The 20,481-nt window shown below is 37.6% G+C and overlaps 1 protein-coding gene across 1 annotated transcript; it reads right to left on the bottom strand.

Moving 5' to 3' along the window:
- Positions 1 to 4,426: 4,426 nt before the first annotated feature.
- Positions 4,427 to 20,076, bottom strand: LOC149820222 (mitochondrial-processing peptidase subunit alpha-like). Its single transcript, XM_089983872.1, has 13 exons — positions 19,917 to 20,076; positions 14,884 to 15,138; positions 14,490 to 14,786; positions 14,239 to 14,406; positions 13,995 to 14,162; positions 13,813 to 13,893; positions 13,598 to 13,664; positions 13,299 to 13,396; positions 6,970 to 7,042; positions 6,816 to 6,886; positions 6,692 to 6,741; positions 4,727 to 4,839; positions 4,427 to 4,639 (listed from the first exon to the last, which is right to left on the bottom strand). Exons 1-13 carry the CDS (start codon positions 19,953 to 19,955, stop codon positions 4,590 to 4,592), a joined length of 1,530 nt encoding a protein of 509 aa, XP_089839998.1. The 5' UTR covers positions 19,956 to 20,076; the 3' UTR covers positions 4,427 to 4,589.
- Positions 20,077 to 20,481: the final 405 nt, after the last annotated feature.

A 20,481-nucleotide genomic window follows, 5' to 3' on the forward strand; every position in this document is an offset into this window, starting at 1 on the left:
TTTTACTTTTTGAAATCAGCCTCTAAACTATTCTGAAACAGATATCATAATGTTTTGAGATTTATAAAACTTTAAAAGGGGGTTTTAGAAAAATCATTTTTGAGAAAACCTCAAATAAAACCTGTTTTGAAAGAAATTTATACTAAATGCATTTATTATGATTTCAAATATTATTTGGGTTTTCAATCAACCCCTAAACTATGTTAGAACTGATAATATATGGTTTGAGGTTTTTGTAAGGCCTTGAAATGATTTTTACAAAAATTATTTTCGGAAAAACCCTGATAACCCACATTATTTTGTTGAAATCCATGTTCGATGATATTTTATGTAGAACCATTTAACATTTAGATTAATTGATGGTTAAATGCAATGTGTTTCGTGATTATAACCCGCCCGAGATGTTTAACCAAAAATCCAAAATGTTTAATTGATTTCAAATTTAGAATTTTTGTTGTGTTTTTTAACATAATTAAAATATATTTTTGTTAATTGGATTCCCTTTTTTTAAACTTTATTTTTTAGAAGCTATTAAACACCAATGCGTGTGCAAGGCTGACTCTTTAGAGCTTAATTCAGTTAAGGCAATGTCATTGATGAGTCATTTTAGTTAATGATTCTTTTATGTAATGTGTTCAATCGATTTGATAATGGTGGTTTTATACTGGATATGGTACTAAAAGGCTAAGACATGCTCGTGCTTGCACTCAGGCGAAGGTGGTCTAGTGCTTGGTATTGTTGAAGCATATCTATTGGTAAAGCCGTTGCATTATTATATATTAGAAATAAAAAATTTTGTTACTGATGAATCATCGAAAAGAGTCACCAAAAATTTTTTTTGAGGGAAGAACGTTGGAGACCATTGGTTAGGGACCATAAAAAAACCTAGTTTATATGAAAATAACTTTGAAATATGAAGCACTACTTTTAAAAAAATAAAGAGTTGCATTTAATGCTCGTATAGGCATCTGCAAATGAGTTAGAAGTTTCGAATGTACAAAGCATATTCACGAAGACAAATGTGAAGGTCAGAATGGCATCTGCCCTCGATGGTCGCACTTTATTTGTGGAAGTAGTACCGTATTTTCTAAAGTCATATCAGAGTGTGGATGACGAGAACATTTACAACATGTATATGCAAATGTCGCCACATTTTCAGACCTCCTTGATGATCAGTTACTTAAAGGAGCTCCGCATGGCAGCTCATGCATGTCCCCGGGTAGGTCGGCCCCTTCCACTTCCTCTTCTTGGTTATTTTTCGAGTAGATATGTCTTTTTTCTGATTTTTTGTTGTTCTTGTGGTTTTGCTATTGGGACGCCCACAAGGGAGAGGACAACTCCGGATTTGTTATAATTACTCAAGCTTGAGATCACCACACATTTGTGGACCTCCTTAATGAAGAAGATTTGCATAGTTTCCTGTGAATGTCGTATTATATATGTGAATGCCACCACATTTGCGGACCTAATTGAGGATCAACTATTTAAAATACCTTTGCATGGTCGTACTATATATGTGAATGTCGTCAGAAATTTGTGAATCTACTTAGGATGAAAACCAGCTAGGTTCACAAATTTGGTTATGCAAAATTTGTGAGATTCGTGAAATTATCGTGTTTCTATTTTTTAGTGAGGTTGTGCACTTTCCTTAGCGCACTTGCATAGATTCGTGAAATTATCGTGTTTCTATTTTTCAGTGAGGTTGTGTACTTTCCTTAGCGCACCTACGTATAGTGAGAAGCATAAAAATGTTCTAAAAAAGTTGGGCATCCACGATTGTAGACATTGCACAAATTTTGCAAATTATAGAGCATTTCAGAAACCGTATCATTGACAGTACCGTCATTTATGTATATTTTTTCCTGCATCACTCTTTTTATATGACACATAGACATGCTGGAAGGACATGAGACATCCTGCAGTTTTCCACTAAAAACAATACATGGACGTGACGTGACACGGGAGTAAATTTGGATAACCCTGTGACATGGCTTTGTATATATATTTTATGCATATGTATATTTTATGCATACTTTCTTATATTTTATACTAAAAATATATATATATATATATTTTGTCTATTCGATCTCCCCCTAAACAACGCCATATACCGTGTTCGGGCTTGACTTGTTTAAGCTACACGAGCTGCACATGGCTTGGCTCGCCAACTATACGAACTGATCACTAAGGAGTTCTTGACGAGCCAAGTCATAAGCTGCTCGGTTTGTTTACCAGCCCCAGTTGTGGGAGAGAATGACTCGGTAGTTTTTCTTTTTACAGCAAGGAGGAATGGCTCAATGGCTTTTGCAAATTTGTTTGCATCTACATTGATTCTCAAAACCAGTGTCAGAGCATCTAAATCAACAACAAATGCTTGTGACTAAACTTACTATTAGAATCATGACTGCATCTAACATCTAACGTTTCATAACATCGCAACATCCCAATCAAACTTGTGCCACAAAGCTGGTCGGAGAAAATGATAATGCACGAAAGTATCCACATTTTGAATCCGGTCTTCCTTTCTTCAGAATGACAAAACCCTAGTGCTTAATAGAAAGCTGAAAAGAACATGGTAGGTGGGTTAGGTGCACCTCTCACCCAGTGATAAGTCATGCCCCACCGAATGAAAAAGTAGTGGGGCTGCCTTCCCGCGTATGTGCTTGATTTCCAATGGAGAATTTTTCTTTATCAATAATATATCTGGAAAAATGCAATTCGTCTGCCAGGGTGCACCTTGCCTTTTTTTGGTAGCTTTTTTATGCATATTCAGCATCATTGGTCATAACTTGAAAGAGATTTGAGAGGTAGGTCCGTTTACAGGTGAGGGTCATAAGGGCCTCTATGAGTACCATAAGCTATTGATTATGATACACAACTTTTGTTGTTCACACATCACATGTGCTGGATTTCTCATAGTTGGTGTTGCTGCACATGCAGCCATTTTTATGGTAAGAAGCTATGATCCAACTACTCGATACAACAATTTATTAGATCATGTTCTTAGACATCTCAATTGGGGGCGTGTATATTTTTAGGCTTTCACAAATTTGGCTTATATATTCATAATGATACTATGAGCACTTTGGGGCATCCCCAATAGTTGTTTTCAGATAATACTATACAATTATAACCTATCTTTGCTTCATGGATACAAAACACTAACGCTTTAGCACCTGGCGCAATAGCTCCTGTGCAACAATAGGCACTAGCTTGACTTGGGGGGTGGTGATTTAGTAGCAGTAGGCAACAAAGTAGCTTTGTTACCTATTCTATTGAGAACTGCAGACTAATGTATGGTACATCACATTCATGCATTTAAGATTCATGTGACTGTGTTGATATTACGAAAAGGTGTCATATTTGCTTGCCAGCAGTTCTCGTTTGATACCTTTTCAAGCAAATATTGGTTTTGGTTTTCCTTGTGACAAACCCAAAAGAGGGAGAACAAGTCAAAGTTAGCCTGGGATCATGTCTTCCTAGGTCTATTATGGATGTACAATGCTCTTTCTATAGTAATATTTCATTTCTACTAAAAAATGCAATCAAATAAAAGTAGTATAAGTTATCAAGGAGTAGTAACTCCGCTCATGAAGAGAAACTTTGGCCAGAGTTCCATTACCTTAAAAAAAGATAGGTGGCTACGAGATTCTCTTATTAGTAGGGGGCACAATCCTCTCAAATAATCAAAGTCTTATGGCTCTTTATTATCCACATGGTCTTTTTTTTTCTTAAGTGCTCATTTTGTGTGATCCTTCTGTTTTGCCTTTTTATTTAAAGATCGTGGTTATTGGCAATCACTCATTGAATCCATTGTCTAAGCTCATAACAAATAAAAAGTTGTTTTTTGCTACTCACTGTTAGCCTTGAACATTGTACATGGAGGTGTTGTGGTAGAGGATAATGGATAAGAAGATTTTAAAGGCATCATGGCATTAATCTTTCCAAGGCTTAGCTCAAGACCCAACTACTCGTCATATTTAGTTTGGTATTGCTACTGCACATGACAAAGAGAGTCATGATGTCTCTCAGAACATTATTGCTTATTATTGCCACTTCGGGCAGTTAGCAATAATCTTTGTGGACTTTCCACAATCTTTTTCACGTGGCTTGGCGGCAAGGAAGTATGGAGTCATGGGTACATAACCCCCCATGTAAGACCCATTACTCAACCTATTTGGAATCCTCATTTTGGTCAACCAGCTGTATAAGCTTTTACTGGAGGGGGTGCTCTCTCGGCCAGTGAATATTGCTTATTCCGGTCTTTTTTCTCAGTGGTGGTACACAATCTGCTTGCGTACCAACGAAGATCTGTCTACTGGAGCACTTTTTCTATTATTATTTTCTGCCATATCCGTCGTAGCACGATCCAAGCAGTGGACTAAAGATGGAGCGAGCAATAAAAGATTCAGACCAATGTTGCAACTCTATAGAAAGTTTGGCCAAGAATCACCAATTTAAAATTGCTACCAATAATGTGATAATTTATTTCTTTAGCAGCCAAGGCCATCAACAGAGGTACCAAAAATACAACTCTCCCAAAATTGCACAAAAAGGATTTCTTCCGAATTCATCAACTCCTAATCTTGCTAAGCCCGGAACTTGCTACTCAGAGCATCGTAACTGGGGACATTGATGACTGCAAAATGATTTTACAGAATCAGAAAAAATAATGAACAAGCATAAATGTATAGAAGAGCAGATAAATGTTCAGTTCAGTAATTACCATCTCCCCATGAGGCCATTGTCAGAGGCGATGAGACGATCTTTTCAGCAAGGATGGAGATATCTTTCAAGCTAATTGCATCAACAGCCTTAAGAAAATGCTCTACGGGCTTCCTGCAATGAAGTCATGAAGTTCTTGTTTATTAAGTGTAATTTCCATAAATTAACAGTTGAACCATCAAACCAAGCGCATAGGCAGCCATGACCCAAGCTGCTGATAACACATGTAATTGAGATGACTTTGACTCAAATAAGTGAGCAAGCAAGAGCACACTCATGGATGTGTGTGTGCATGCATGTGTTTCCACAGTCCAGACCTGACTACAAAACTTCAGTTGTTTCTTTTGAATCAGTTAAAAGCACAAGCATAATATAGGATTTTCACTAGATTGAACATAAAAAAAAAACTCAATTTTGGGATACAAATGATAATTCCGAGGTTGTTGCAAGGCCATGACAATTTTCACACACATACATATGGGGCATGTCTGCAATGCCCTGTGAATGTGATTCTTGGATCCTGTGATTGTAAATCACAATCACCATACTTTCTCAAGGTTAGTGAAACATGAAAAAATACAAGTTGTGATTGTGATTGCCTGCTGTGATTGTTTTCACCTGTTTTTGCCGTGAATCTTGTGAAAGTTGATCACAAGGTTGACTTTGTCACCAACAATCACAGCATCTACCTTCTCACCTCTGACCAAAGCAAACATGCCGAAGATGTCTAATACAAACTCTGAAAGCTCTGTTATATTCTCATAAGGTTATGTTTTATTTATCCAGCCAGTGAGAGCTGGGTTCATGTTAAACCGGAAGCACATTGATCCCATCCTCTAGCTCTAATACCATGAAATGATGAGTACAATTTGAAAGAGGAAAACATGATTCTTATTATCTACTAAGATATCAATAACAAGGCAGAACCAAAAGCATTAGCATAGAGACAACTTATAGATGTGAAGCGGCAAGATTTCTAGAATAACTATGTCAAAGGCATTAAGCACACATTGAGCAGACTACTCAACAGGTGATTGCACGACTAAATTGTGCTCTCACAAATAGAAAAATATATATATATGAAGTGTGCAGCTATCACCAAAAAGAGAAACAAAAAGAAAAGCAGTATCCTTAATCCTTAAGGGAGCCCAACACTGCATACAAGACGGGTGATTATCTGTGACAACCCATTGTGATGCATGATTGCCAACATCTATAAGAAAAGCACAAAAACTAAATTGTCAGAGAATACACTACAATCAGTATGAAATTGGTCATCATCTGTAAACACTCAATACATTGAAAAAACTTCTAATGTACTATTCTCTCTAAGGGTGCAAGCGGATCAGGTTTTGGTCAGACGGCCTATCCAAATCTGACATTTTATTTCTGGATACAGATTCTTAACATAAAATCCAAAAGAGTATTTGGACTTTACAGATTCAGATTGGATTCAGATAAACGTTGTAGGTTGGATCTGTGCTAGGATTCAACCAATTTGTTTGCACATTTTACATGTAAAACATTGATTCAATCTTCTTTTACGGCATCTAGTATCACCTAATTCGGATCTGGATTCAAGTTTCAATCATTGGATCTTGATCTGGACTTGTATTATGATGTACCATACAAAACAGACTCAGATTTGGATCAGGCAGTATCTGGCATGTATCAGATCCATTTGCAACCCTATTTATCTTTCAAATCTACAAAATGGAAAAGCATAAAAATAATGATGAATAGATGCAAATATTTTCCCCCAACTTCTGCCCAAAATAAGCCAAACGAAATCAAAATTTTCTGGAAGTAATTAGAATTGCATTTCTTGAACCTGTTAATAAATGACAATAAACTCATAAAGCAGTATTACAAAAAGCATAAAGCAAAAGGATCATGAGTTCAAGAAAGTATTGAAGACACTAAATATGTGGAAGTAAAGACACAAGAAATCAAACAATGATCTCACCTTTCTCCGTATGTCAAGATCTGGCGACCAATATCTTCAGCAACTATCATCTATTAAAGAAGGGAGTATAAGTACATTTGTAAATTGGCAAGGGAAAAGGAGGTGTGATTAGTAGAACACATACCCTTGATTCCAGGTTCATCAAAACTGCAGACTTTGTGGAGGTTTTGGCACGATCAAGCTGCACCTGATCAACTGTCAAAAGAAAAATCAAATAGTAGTATAAACATGCAATTACTAGGTCCCCAAGGAACAATTCTTTGTGAAGTTTCACATACCTTCTCCAGGAGTTGCTATTGCTAACAACTCTCTTGCAGCTAAATCAACAGCCTTGGATACAAAACCTGAACTCTGTATGAGAGAAAAGAAGAGTTCAAAACCTGAATTATGACAAATTTCAAGAAACTAAAATCATGTACTGACGTTCAGGAAGAAGAAAACTTTGCAAAATGATTTTTGTAAATACCGAGTAACAGCTATAATTGCCATAGACATAATGACAGCCAGGGAATACCATGCATATGTAATGAAACCAAGTGTTCCCCACACACCTCAAACAAGAGGCCAACACAGCCCACACAAAGGGAAAAAACACAATAGCCACTTAGGGGCTTAGAGAAACACACAACACTTAAAAAATATAATCTTTATTTCATACACAATGCACACAAAATGCATAGCATTACAAGAGGTTGAACCCCCATATTTATAAGCTAAAAGGGGAGTGACAGGCTCCCCAAAATATAGCTGTTGGGGCTCTCCAACCGCTAGAAATCTAGCTTTTGGGAGCTCCAACAGCTATATTCCTGTTATATTGTCAAGAACAGAAATGCCCTTGACAATATAATATTTTACAAATAAAAACAAAACAGCCCCTAATGGGAGACACCTATTACAGAAAAGTACAATGGTTTAAAAGACTAAAATACCTCTAAAGGGTAATACATATTACAACCATATATATATATATATATATATATATAAAACCCATATTTTAACACCCCCCTAAAACCAAAGTTGTCAGTCGAGGAAGCGAGAGCGGGAAGTGATACGAGAAGCGGAAGTGGAAGCGGAAAGCGAGGCACTTTCAAATTCAAAATTTTAGGAAGCAGGAAGCATGGGACGACTTAGAAGTGAATCAAGAATCGTCTCGAAAGCGACCAAGGAAGCGAAACGAAAATGACCTAGGAAGCAAGGGAGAAGCAAAAAAAAAAAGGAAAAAATGAAAAATAAAAATACAAAAAAAATGAAAAAAAGAGGAGAAGCAAGGGGGAGGGCGCTTCCCAATGCGTTTTGGAAGCACGAAGTTTCATTCTTCCAAAATGCGCTTCGGGGAAGCGCGCTTCCCCACTTGGCTAGGCGTTTCTGGAAACTCTGCATCAAACTCACAAAATGTCAACCGAGAGTTTGACAAGAAAGTGAAATCTGGGAGATGGTAGCACCTTAGTGAAAAACTCTGTCAATTGATACTCAGATGGTTCATATGGTAGAGTGATCGTTTTCTTCAGGAACTCTTTGCGGACACAATGGCAATTAATTTCGATGTGCTCCGTTCGCTTATGAAATGTATTGTTTCTCACGATATAGACATTGCTCTTGTTATCACAACATAATCTTGAGGGTGCATATATAAAAAACCCCAAGTCTTTGAGTAATTGTCGCAATCGCACCAACTACAGCAGACAAGGCAGGCTCAAGCCATCAGGTCATTAAAGGTACTTTGGACATCACTAACTTTTCAGGTCGAGTATTGTTTGATTCTGGTATGGTACATTCTTTTGTGTTGAAGTCTTTTACTTAATTGCTGGACATTTCAGCAGTCGAGATGGATTGTTGTGTGGCGATAGCCACACCCTTAGGAGCAAAGATGTATTGTGCGTTGCATATCCCCAGAATTGCGGTGTCGATCGAGGGTCTGGTGTTCCCTGCGAACCTCATCCTTCTCAAAATGATGGGCTTCGATGTCATTCTCAAGACGAATTAGCTTTGTGAGTACTTTGCTAGTTTGGAGTGTCGCGGGCACAAAATCTTGTTGGAGAGACCTGGTCAGCCCCTAGTCGAGTTTTGTGCGTTTTGGCCCCTCCAACGAGAGTAGGGTGATCTCTTCATTGAAAGCTTCGATGTTCGTGTGTTGCGGAGGTCAGACGTTCCTCACTAGTGTGGTTGCATTGAACCACGAGAAAGCATTGATGCACGACATAGAAGTTGTTCGAGAGTTCATGGACGTCTTCCCCGAGGATTTTTCGGGTTTACTGCCATCGAGAGACGTAGAGTTCTCGATAGATCTGGTGTCCGATACAACTCTCATATCTAAAGCACCATACAGCATGGCGTATGTTGAGGATTTGCCTGGTTTACTGCCATCGAGAGACATGGAGTTCTCGATAGATCTAGTGTTTGATACAACTCTCATATCTAAAGCACCATACAGTATGGCGTCTGCCGAGCTAGCAGAGTTGAAGAAGCAATTAAAAGAGCTTTTGGAGCAAGGTTTCATCCGATTGAGTGTTTCATCATTGAGTACTACTGTTCTTTTTGTCAAGAAGAATGATGGATCACTACGATTGTGCATGGACTATAGGATGCTCAATCAAGTGACGATTAAGAATAAGTACCCGTTGCTGAGAATTGAGGATTTGTTCGATGAGCTAAAGATGGTCAAAGTGTTTTCAAAGATAGTATATTGTATATAAATATAAATATAAATATATATACATTATGTAGAATGTATTTAGGATATTTTTGTACATTGTAAAATGTTTTTTTGTATTTTTTATTTTTTATTTTTTATTTTAGTATAGGGGTTGTTTGGTCATTTCGACCAACTAGCTGTTGGGCTCTCCCTATCTCCCACTCTTGTGTATATATATATAGAAAGTCCCTTTAGCATGCATAATTTGTGTATTTTATTATCAATAAAATTAATTATTTTAATTGTGTTTGTGAGTGCCCTTAGTGGCTTGTGATTGTGTTTTTTCCCTTTAGTGGCTCTTGTGTACTTACCTCTTTGGTGGTGTTGAGCTATTGCTCCTTTTGAAGAGCATTTCATTAAATGGTATCATATTCATTGGCTCTTAATCCTTGGAGTTGGCTAAGTGTTTGTGATCCGCTTCATACCAGTTTGTACCGCAAGATATCATGTTTAAAGGTGGTCGCAGTGCTTCCTCTTTGTTCTACATCACTTTTGGTGGCCTTCTTTACTTAATTGTTTCATCCATTTTTGCAACGAATCGAAGCATATCAAACCTTTTTGTCTCAAAAGAATAAGGGATGAAAGGAGTGTTGCCTCCATAGGAGTATCCTTACCTAGCGGTGCACCGCCTTTAGACTCACCCAATACCTCCTTAGCCACCTTTCTCATGCCACCCGCTATCTTATTCCACATAGATTCTGAATCCTCCTCGAGACACCAATCAACTTCCTTAACTACCCGCTCTACAAACATTCCTTGTTTAGCTCCTTTTAGTGCCCACCACTTAATTCTAGGATCTATCCTATGTCTATCCCTTTTGCGGCATTGTCTAACTCTAAGATCTAAAATTAAGACTCTATGTTGTGTAGCTACACTTTCTCCCGGTATAACCTTACAATCGATGCAACAACCCCTATCTCTCTTTCTAAATAGGAAAAAATCTATCTGACTCGTATTAACCCCACTTTTAAATGTTACTAGGTGAGACTCCCTCTTCCTAAACCAAGTGTTTGCTAAGATCATATCACAGGACAAACCAAAATCTAAAATCCTTTCTCCACTATCGTTTCTTTCTCCTATACCATAGCCTTCATGGATACTCTCAAATCCATCCCTACTAATGCCTACATGCCCATTAAGGTCACCGCCGATGAAAAGCCTTTCTCCATAAGATATCCCTTGTACTACTCCATCTAAATCTTCCCAAAATTGACGCTTAGTGGAATCATCTAAACCAACTTGAGGTGCATAAACACTAATAATATTAATAATATCTGTACCTAATACTAATTTAATAAGTAAAATCCTATCACCCTTCCTACGGACCTCAACTACATTATCTATAAACTCACGACTCATAACAATCCTTACTTCATTCCTATTCCTATTTATTCCTGTATACCAAATCTTATATCCCCAAGGTTCTATCACTTTTGCTTTATCACCTACCCATTTGGTCTCTTGTAGACATAAAATATCAATCTTTCTCCTACACATAACATCTACTAACTCTACCAACTTACCAGTTAAAGACCCTATGTTCCAAGTTCAGAAAAACTCCTAGTTCAGAAAAACTAAGAACAGTCATTCTTGCAGAGAAAAAAAATAGAATTGAAGACTTGTTAGAGACTCAAAAATTTGCATTCTATGTCGATTGTTTCTGATGGGTGGATTGATATACAAAGGCGACCATTGATAAACTTCATTGCTTACTCACTTAATGGGCAATCTTTTTGAAGACTGTTGATGCATCTGGAGAGTATAAAGATGCTGAATATTTAAAGAGATTATTTGTCGAAGTGATAAAAGAAGTGGGTGAAGAAAGTGTGGTGCAAATCATTACTGACAATGCTCAAGTTTGCAGTCGTGCAGGAATGAATTTGGCAAGTGAAGATACATATTCACATATTTTTTGGACTCCTTATGCAGCACACAGTTTAAATTTGGCACTTAAGAGTATATGCAATCCATCAAAAGATGATGCACATGCACATGAAATGTGCTTATGGATTGAGGAAATAAAGCATGATGTTCGAAATATTAGAAATTTTGTTGTAAACCATCATCATGCCCTTTCTATATTTAATAGGCATTCTGATCTCAAGTTACTGAAAGTTGCTGAAACTCGTTTTGCTTCTCTCATTGTTATGATAAAAAGAATTAAACAACTCAAGAATGCATTGATGATGATGGTGGTTGATCAAGATTGGGATTTTTATCGTATTGAAGATGATGTCAAGGCTCAAGCTATCAAAAAATGCATCTGTGATGATTTTTTGTGGGATAAAATTACATATTTTGTTGAATTTACAGAGACTACTTGGAAAATGTTGAGAGAAGTTGACAGAGATGTACCCATGCTTCATAGAATTTATGAAATGTGGGACAATATGATTGAAAAAGTTCAAAGTATCATTTTTAAACATGAGAAGAAAGATATTGCACTTGATGATTCAGAATTGTACAATCATGTACATTCAGTTTTAGTGAGAAGATGGGATAAAAGCAATACACCTTTGCATTGCATGGCACACTCTCTCAATCCAAAATACTATGCAAAAAAAATGGTTGACAGCATGTGTTGGTCGTGTTTCTCCAAATGAAGATCTTGAGATATCAAGAAATAGAATGATATATTTGGGAAGACTTTTTAATGATCCTCACATGTTTAAGGTTGTAAATAGTGAGTTTGGCAAGTTTTCTACTAGGAGATTTGATTCTTTAGCAGCACATGTGGCAAGGGATGAGGAAGATCCCCTTAATTGGTGGGCAACATATGGATCATAGACACCAAATCTGCAACGTCTTGCAATGAAGTTGTTATCCCAACCTGCTACATCATCTTGTTGTGAAAGAAATTGGAGTTCATATGCTCAAATTCACAACATTAAAAGAAACAAACTCACTAGTAAAAGAGCAGAGGATTTGGTTTATATTCACTCAAATCTACGATTAATTTCTCGCCGCACCAAAGAAGAGTATAGGCACTTTTTTTTCTTTGTATTCAAAATTAGTATTTAAATATTTATATTCAAAGTTTTAAGTTAGATACTAATATAGTCATTTTTTGATGCAGTTGTGGACCATCCAAGAATTGGAATGTAAATCCAGAAGATTTTGACTTGGAGGGAGAACATAATTTACATACTCTCAATATGGACTACCTCGATCCTGTTCTTCTCTCTAATTCAGACGATGAAGCAGATTTATGATAAGTTTTATTGTTTATCACACTCACAAGCTTCTTTATGTGTTATATTTTGGTAAGTTTGTGTTGTTAAGAATTGCTTTTTTATTTTTGCTTTAAAATTTACAATCTTTGTGTTAATTTATTGTTATATATATAATTATATATATTAAAAATATATATATCTTTTAATATATATATATAGCCGAGTCCCCGTGTCCAAATTTTTTGGAATTGCGCCGCACCCGTGTCGCACCCGCACCCATGTGACATAGGTAAAGACAATCTTTTATGCACCTCAAAGATGGACAAAAATGATCCAACATAACAGGCGATGGGTCAGGTCTGTGGATAACACCAGATCTGAAACCGGTCTGACCTGTATCCAAGTACAAGTACCAGTGTCTGCCAGTTGACACAGATACGCACCTTTCCAGAAGTATGCATATTACATGGCCAAAGACATAGATGAGGCACATTTCCAATAAATCAGCAATTAAAATTCTTGGAAGCACAAAGCATTCACCATCCATTAAGAAAACTAGAAAAAAAAGGAAGAAACTATATATTTATATATATATAGAGAGAGAGAGAGATGAAAAGTTCAAGCAAAAAACCTTCACTTTCTCATCAAAGTAAAATCCTAAGATATAGAAGCAATACAACAAGTTCAGGAAGTATCAAGAGTTTATCTATCCAATACCATCATGTCATAGGAAGTCACATACCGTGGTTGCATGAATACCAAAAATGCCAGTATTATTGTAAATACTGTTGAAGGCAGAAAATGACTGAATTTGCTGGAACTGATTTAAGATCCGGAGATCTGTACAGCACATAAAGTAAAAGAATCAATTCATCTAGATTCTAGACAGATATACAATACATAAAAAATGGGAAAGGTGCAGGTAAGAGAATTAAATAAATAGAAAAGTTAGAACATTAATCTTGTGATTCCACAACTTGCACAAAAGATATGGATGAGAGCCAGACATGAAAATTTTAAGATGTAAAGTATGCAACTTACAGAGCCGAGAATGCATCCCTTTCCCAGGTCCGCCAGCAGAGAAAGAACCCCCTCCTCCCATAAGCATCTGAAAGAAGAAGATCAAACTTGTAGACATCATTAACTCTAATCCTCATAAATGATGAAAGTGCAAGTAAACAAAAGGAAGCAGAATGATCATCGTAGAAGCCGAAAATGAAGAAACATCCTGGAAGGACAAGCGCAGGCTGCAGCACCTGAAGCACTGTTAATGTGATGGCTTCCTTCTCCCTATGCCATCCACCAGGAACTTCAAAAGCAAGAGCAACATGGGTGTTCTGCTTCCAAACATGCAATACAAAATGAGTATAATTGAAGCAAAATTAAGAACGGATGAAACAGTTTGCAAACAATAGATATCCAAATAAATGATACACACCAGTGAATCTGCTTGACACCGAAAATCACCTCCAACATACACAGACTTTGGAGCCTCAGGTGGAGGAACCTTTGGCATATCAGACAAAAGAGGTTCTGCAACTGCTAGCAATTCCTCATGGTCCACACCAGATGCTGCCAACACCATCCGTGGAGCAGTATAATTTTCCTACATGTTCAGTATAAACTGATGATTCCACGATTCAGGCATAAAGGAAGCAAATTTATCAAGGAAACAATCTTACATAAACAAAATCCTCCAAAATTGAACTATTCAATCTGTTTATTGCAGATTCAGAAGCCAATAGAGGATTTGCCAAAGCACCAGAATACCCAGCTGAATGAATTGCCTCCAATAGCAAACCCTGCGGGTTGTTAGAAATTTCTGCAATCTCTGCCTTCACCTTCTGCAACTGCAGCATGAAACACAATACCACAATAACTCATTGGACTATAATACCTAAGAACAGGGTTCCACAAATACTCCAAGATGTACCTGCTCATCAACCTCCCAATCAAGGAACACTGGATTTCTGACACTATCTATTAGCAATTCAACCATCTCAGGTACATAAGTTTTCAGGGCATCATAAGAATATCCCATCTGCTCTCGAGAAGCTGAAGCTGTAACATTGCCCCCTATCGACTCAACCTCCCGAACAGTGCGTAGATGGCTGCGGTTGGTTGTGCTCTTGAAAGCCATCCTTTCTAGGAGGTGTGTAGCCCCAAATGAAATGGGTGTTTCATAAACAGAACCACAATCAACATAGAGGCCAATGGAGGCTGTAGGACTCTGCTTGATAAACCACCAAACAAAAACCAATGCAAGAAAAAAATAAGCCCAATTCGTAGAAAAAAGAAGGAATTAATCAATTTTGCAACAACCATACTGTGGATGTCTCCGAAGTAATCTTGACACCATTTGAGAGAGTGGTTATTTTTGTCTTTCCTGGTTCTACATAATCTGGCAAAGGAGAGGGAAGTGTAACACCAGGAAGAGGAACATTCAGGGGAGGAAGAGGATTTGACCATTCCCCAGTAAGCCAGCTAAAAAGACCTCCTCCAGATGAGGACTTCCTTGCTATGCTGGTACTAGCATATCGCGCTACAGTTGCACCACGAGCCCCTGGACCACCAGCACAGCTCTGGAAATGACCAAAAACTGATGTCAATCACATTAATGATGTTCAAGATGCAAAATTAAAGCAGTAACACAAGAGCGGTGATACTCGTTATACAAAGTTGTTGAAAGCACTGAGCAGATGATCACAAGTAGGGGTGCACACGATCCGGGCTCAAGTGGAGCTCAGGCTCAAAAAACTCGGCTCGAATCTAGCCGAGCTTGAAAGAATGTGTACAAACTCCGCTCGAGTTCAAGCTCGAGCCTGGCACAGCTCAGCTCGCGCCGCACTAACTTATTTAAAAAAAAAAAAATAGTTATGTAGGGAGCGGGATTTGAACTCAAGACCACACACGTACACGGCAAACACGTTACCCACTTAGCTAAAAGCACATTTTACGAATATTAGCCAACAAAAATTATACATATCCTAAAAGTAGTCCCCATCTATGTCACAGGGACTCGGCCAACTAGGTGTCGCACCCGCGTCGACGCGACGCAGATGCGCGTGTGGGTGCGGCACCCGGTGCGGTCAACCTGACCCTGGGTGCAGTCAATGCACCCAGGGTTATTTATGTCCAACTTTTGGACTTTATATATATAATTTTTTATATTTTTTCCGCACCCCCGCACCCGCACCCACACCCATGTGACATAGGTCCCCATATATCTCTATTAGCAGAGCTTAATCGGGCTACTCGAGATTAATCAAGCTCGAACTCCTGATCAAGCTCGGCTCATTTAATTACTCGAACGAGCCTGAGTCGAGTTTAAATGAGTCAAGCCCAAGCCAAGCTCGAGCTGGCTCGGCTCGTTGTGCCCCTAATCACAAGCCCTCATGAGCTGAGATATTGGCTTCAGAGGACATGTAAATCTTGTGGGAAATTTTCAAAGTAGACGAATGGAGAACAAGAAAAGAAAAACTGAAATACCAAAATTTTGAGGGGAAATTAGGAAAACAATTGGAAAGAAAGATAATTATAGCAAATGAGAATCAGCTGAAAAAAAAAACAAAAAATATGCAGAAAAAAAAGTGAAAATTGTTTTGGAAAATTAAAAGAGGTGCCACATGTTCTAGAGAACTTTGGCAGGCCAGGTTACAAGTTATATAGTCAAAAGTACTAGCAGTGCCTAGTCAGTAGAACCCTAAAAAGACTGGTCGAGGACTAGGCGGAACTAGCCGGCACCCCAATTAAAATATAAAAAAGTACACAAAATTTACATAAAAAAATATTTAATTCTTTTACTAATAAGAAGTTTTCATTACACAAGTACAAAATTACACATGCTTTCACAAAATATATTAATATACATAACCAGAATATAGATAAATCTAATTGTACACATGCACAAATATACATACATACATATATATATATATATATATTCATGACATATTCAGTATAATCAACAAAAATATGCTTTCAACTTTTCACAGAAGCACAATAACACATACATATATAAATAACATATTATATAATTCATAATACTAAACATGTTGTCAGGCTTTTATTGAAAAATTCATCAGAAACAAAGTAACACACATAAAGAAAACATAATCAATTAAAATTAATTGTGCATGCTTTCAATGTTTTATAGAAAAATCCCAAAAGCAAAGTAGCACACACACACACACACACACACACATATAAATATAATAACTAAGCATGTTTTCATGATTTCACAGAACAAATCACACAAACACACATACATATATATAATTATATATATATATACAAAAAAATAACAATATATATAAGAATAATAAATGGTTAAACTGCCCCCGTGCCTAGGCGGAGGCAGCTTAGTCGCCGACTAGGCACCTAGTCGGCACAAGTTGGAATTGCAAAGCCTAGGCATTTTACTTACGCCTACACCGACTAGGCGGACTAGTCGGTGCCTAGTCGGGGCTTTTGATTACATAGGTTACAAGCTCTACCTAACCAATGAAAGGTATGGCATCCCAAACTCCAAGAGAGCACCGTGCTCCAACTTTCAAGATGAAGTACTCCAAAGATATTTAGAAGTGAGAGAGCGGAAGATAATGCCATCTTGTAAAGGTCTTATAGTGCAAGTCTGTAGAAATAAATGTAAGACAGTGTTGTATCTGTATATTTAAAGGTAAGAGGGCATCGTATCATCCTGCATCTAGGGAAAGCGATGTTGTATGCAAGTTGTCAAAGTTGAACAGAATTTCAAGCATTTTAGAAATATCCACTTGGAATGAGGAGACTATCAATACTAATGGTAATTTAGAAGAAAATAACAAACTAAATGAGCACGCTGGACAAGTGGACATATGGAGTGTCAAATGAGTAAAATCAACCTTGAAAACATCAAGGTTGCATGTGGTAACATGCATGTCAGAGGGTGTCAAGGAATCGAGGAAGTAGAAGATGGCTCAATTCTGCACCTTTTACCCATTGTATCAATGATAGTTAGAATTTATCATGATAGATTCAAAAAACTGCCTTTTTAATAAATCATGATTTTATGCCAATTGTAATGACTTTAAAGTTTTCATATATAATTTCTGGTCTTTTAGTTTCAAATATGACATGATTTTCCCCATAATTTCCAAGAGAAATTGCAAATCATCATGACATTTTCCCTTGCTGAGAAATCCTGATACCAAGATTCATCTCTAACAGAAAGCCAGAGAATAGAACCTAAAAAGAAATTGCCTCTTCAGCATCTGGCAAAGACCTGTCCACAAACCATAAAAGATATTTTACTGGCAACCTATCATAGTTACAGTGTATTGTTGTCACTTGGTAAGCTGCTGGAGTTTTTCAATCCCTATCATTTTCCCCCCTTCATCCCTTAAAATGGAACAAGAATTGGCCATTTGTAACCAGCTGAACAGCCTCCTTTCCACAAAACTCTTTCCTTGCTACCCACCCTACATGTTCCCAACTGCAGACTAATAAAATCTCTGATATGTATCATCCTCTGGTTCTTTATGTTATATGATGTATATCATCTAACAAACTATGGAACCAATACATCTAAATATCATTGGGTAATCTGTCAAAGAAACTGGTGTAAAGCACTTTGAAGCATAATATGAAAATATAGATCAACCAATCTGTAATTGGAACTTTTGGAAAATTATAGATTATATTCTTGTTGAAAGCATGACTGTAATGTTTCACACAGCTGTTTAGGACCTGAAAGCTATGTCACACAGATAGTCCATTTTGGCTCGTGTATCTTGTCCCCTTATATACTAGTGAATAGTCGTACTGAAAATTTCATAAAAGCGGTCATATCCTTGTATCCACAGCAGTATCCATGTGACATAGCCTGAAAGGAAACCAGAAGAGTGGGAAGAAAGTTCCCAGCAACAAACTTTGTTTGTAAATAATGTTAGCCTTTGAAGATAGCAAAAACAATAGAATGTAAGTGACCAAGGTCACAGGAAAACAGTCACAAGCGATCAAAAACTAGTGGAAAAATCAACAGGCACTGGACCCAGGCGCAAATGTAAAAGGACAAGTTTTACCATAAAGGTCAACTGGCTATTAGACTTTTCATGGGCAAAGCTTGATGATAAAGAACAGGCGGCACATTTAGAGACCAATAATAATACAGCTTGAAACTGACAATGTTTCCATGATTGCAAGAGCATAAAATGGCAATTGATGACAAGAATCCGGTGGATGACTCAATCAATGAACTGTTTCAGAGAGGAGCAAGATTGCAAAGGGGTCATCAAGGGTCAAAAGGCCCCAATAAAACAGGTTATGAAAGTATCCAGCTCAAGATGAATCAAATACTTACCACTTACTCTTTCTTGTACTAGTAGAGTTTTCATTTTTTTCAAAAAGAATTTCTCTCGTCCTAACAGAAGGTTTTATACTCTTTCTTCCACCCTTACATATTAAATTTTCCCCTACCCCTTTCGAGGTTCAGATTTTCTAATTTTCTCTCAATGAATTGTACTATTACTTCTCTTCATCAAAAGTGTTGGAGCTAAACAATGCAAGAGGTTTGCTGAAACAAGAAAATGTCCAATCGCCTATACAACAACTGGATTTCTGCCAAATCCAAAAAGACAAGTCTTTGTAAATAATACACTTCTGCATAACATCTTCAGAAAACCCCCAGATCTGGGAGAAGCAGCTAGAGGACACATTAATAAAAATAAAAATAAAGGATCACCTATCCCCAGTTTCCATAGGTTAATCGGTCACAGGTTGTACCTAATGGTACAGGCCAAAAAAGCAACGATTTTCTTGCCAGCATCAGATCACAAAGATGCCGCCCTTGTAGAAGGGTTAAATTTGTCAACGTTATTCCTCAGATCAGACTATGGTTACAAAAACAAGACAGATAAACGATATATTCCTGACAGAAACGAACCAATCGAATCACCATAATTATCAATCGCGTAGGATCATAAACCAAACAATCGTACGAGCCATAAAGAACCAGAAAATTTTCATAAAATCGATACCTATGGAACGAAAAGAATGAAAAGAAGAAACCAAATCCGATCAAAACCACATAGAATCCATAAACAACAACGACTTGAGAAAAATAAAATGATGAAGAGGAAGAAAGAATTGCAGATTTAGGTCGAATGAACAGAAAACACTTCAACAGAGTGAACCGAAGGCCCTGAACTCCCCGGCAATCGCATGTCAAAATGCGAAAGCCCGAACGACATGGACCGGAACGATTCTTGTTTGGAATAGAATCGTCTTTCGGATGGATGAAGAGAAGAGACGTGAAATAATCGGAAGGAGAACGAGAAGGAAAACAAAGGTTCGTAGGGGTAGAATAACATCTCGCTCTCACCTTCATAGCCCCGAGCCGAGAGGCCGCGCCCCTGTACATGGTCGAAACGGAGACGACGAGCAGAGAAGAGAAAACGCTAGTGGCCGTACGGACGCCTCTCTCTCTCTCTCTCTCTCTCTCTCTCTCTCTCTCTCTCTCTCTGCTTCCACTGTGTGCGTCCCTCGATGGGAGGAATGAGGAGAGTGGAGTGGAAGGGAATCAGTTAGGGGGCGCAAATGGATCAGTATAAGTCGGATCTTTATCTGAAATCCGAAGAATTATTCTCGGATATGGGTCCTACAAAACAAGATCCGGATGTGACTCTTTAACTCTTAAATTTTTGGGTTTAGACTTGTGTGATCGGGTTTTCAGGGTTGGATCGACTGTTTTCTGTCCTACCGATGTTCATACCCTGATCTAGTCCAATTCAGAGTCATAAATCCCGTCACGGGAAAATGTCCTAAGGAAAATACCGTGATATTTCTAAATGCATGTTTTTCTCGAGAGAATCCGAAGAAAATATTGGTTAATATATTATAGATCTACTCAAACAAGATATGTACCACTGTAAGGTATAATGGTATCA

This window comes from Nuphar pumila, chromosome 12 (assembly GCF_984573655.1).
Source record: "Nuphar pumila chromosome 12, dmNupPumi1.hap1.1, whole genome shotgun sequence".
Taxonomy (NCBI): domain Eukaryota; kingdom Viridiplantae; phylum Streptophyta; class Magnoliopsida; order Nymphaeales; family Nymphaeaceae; genus Nuphar; species Nuphar pumila.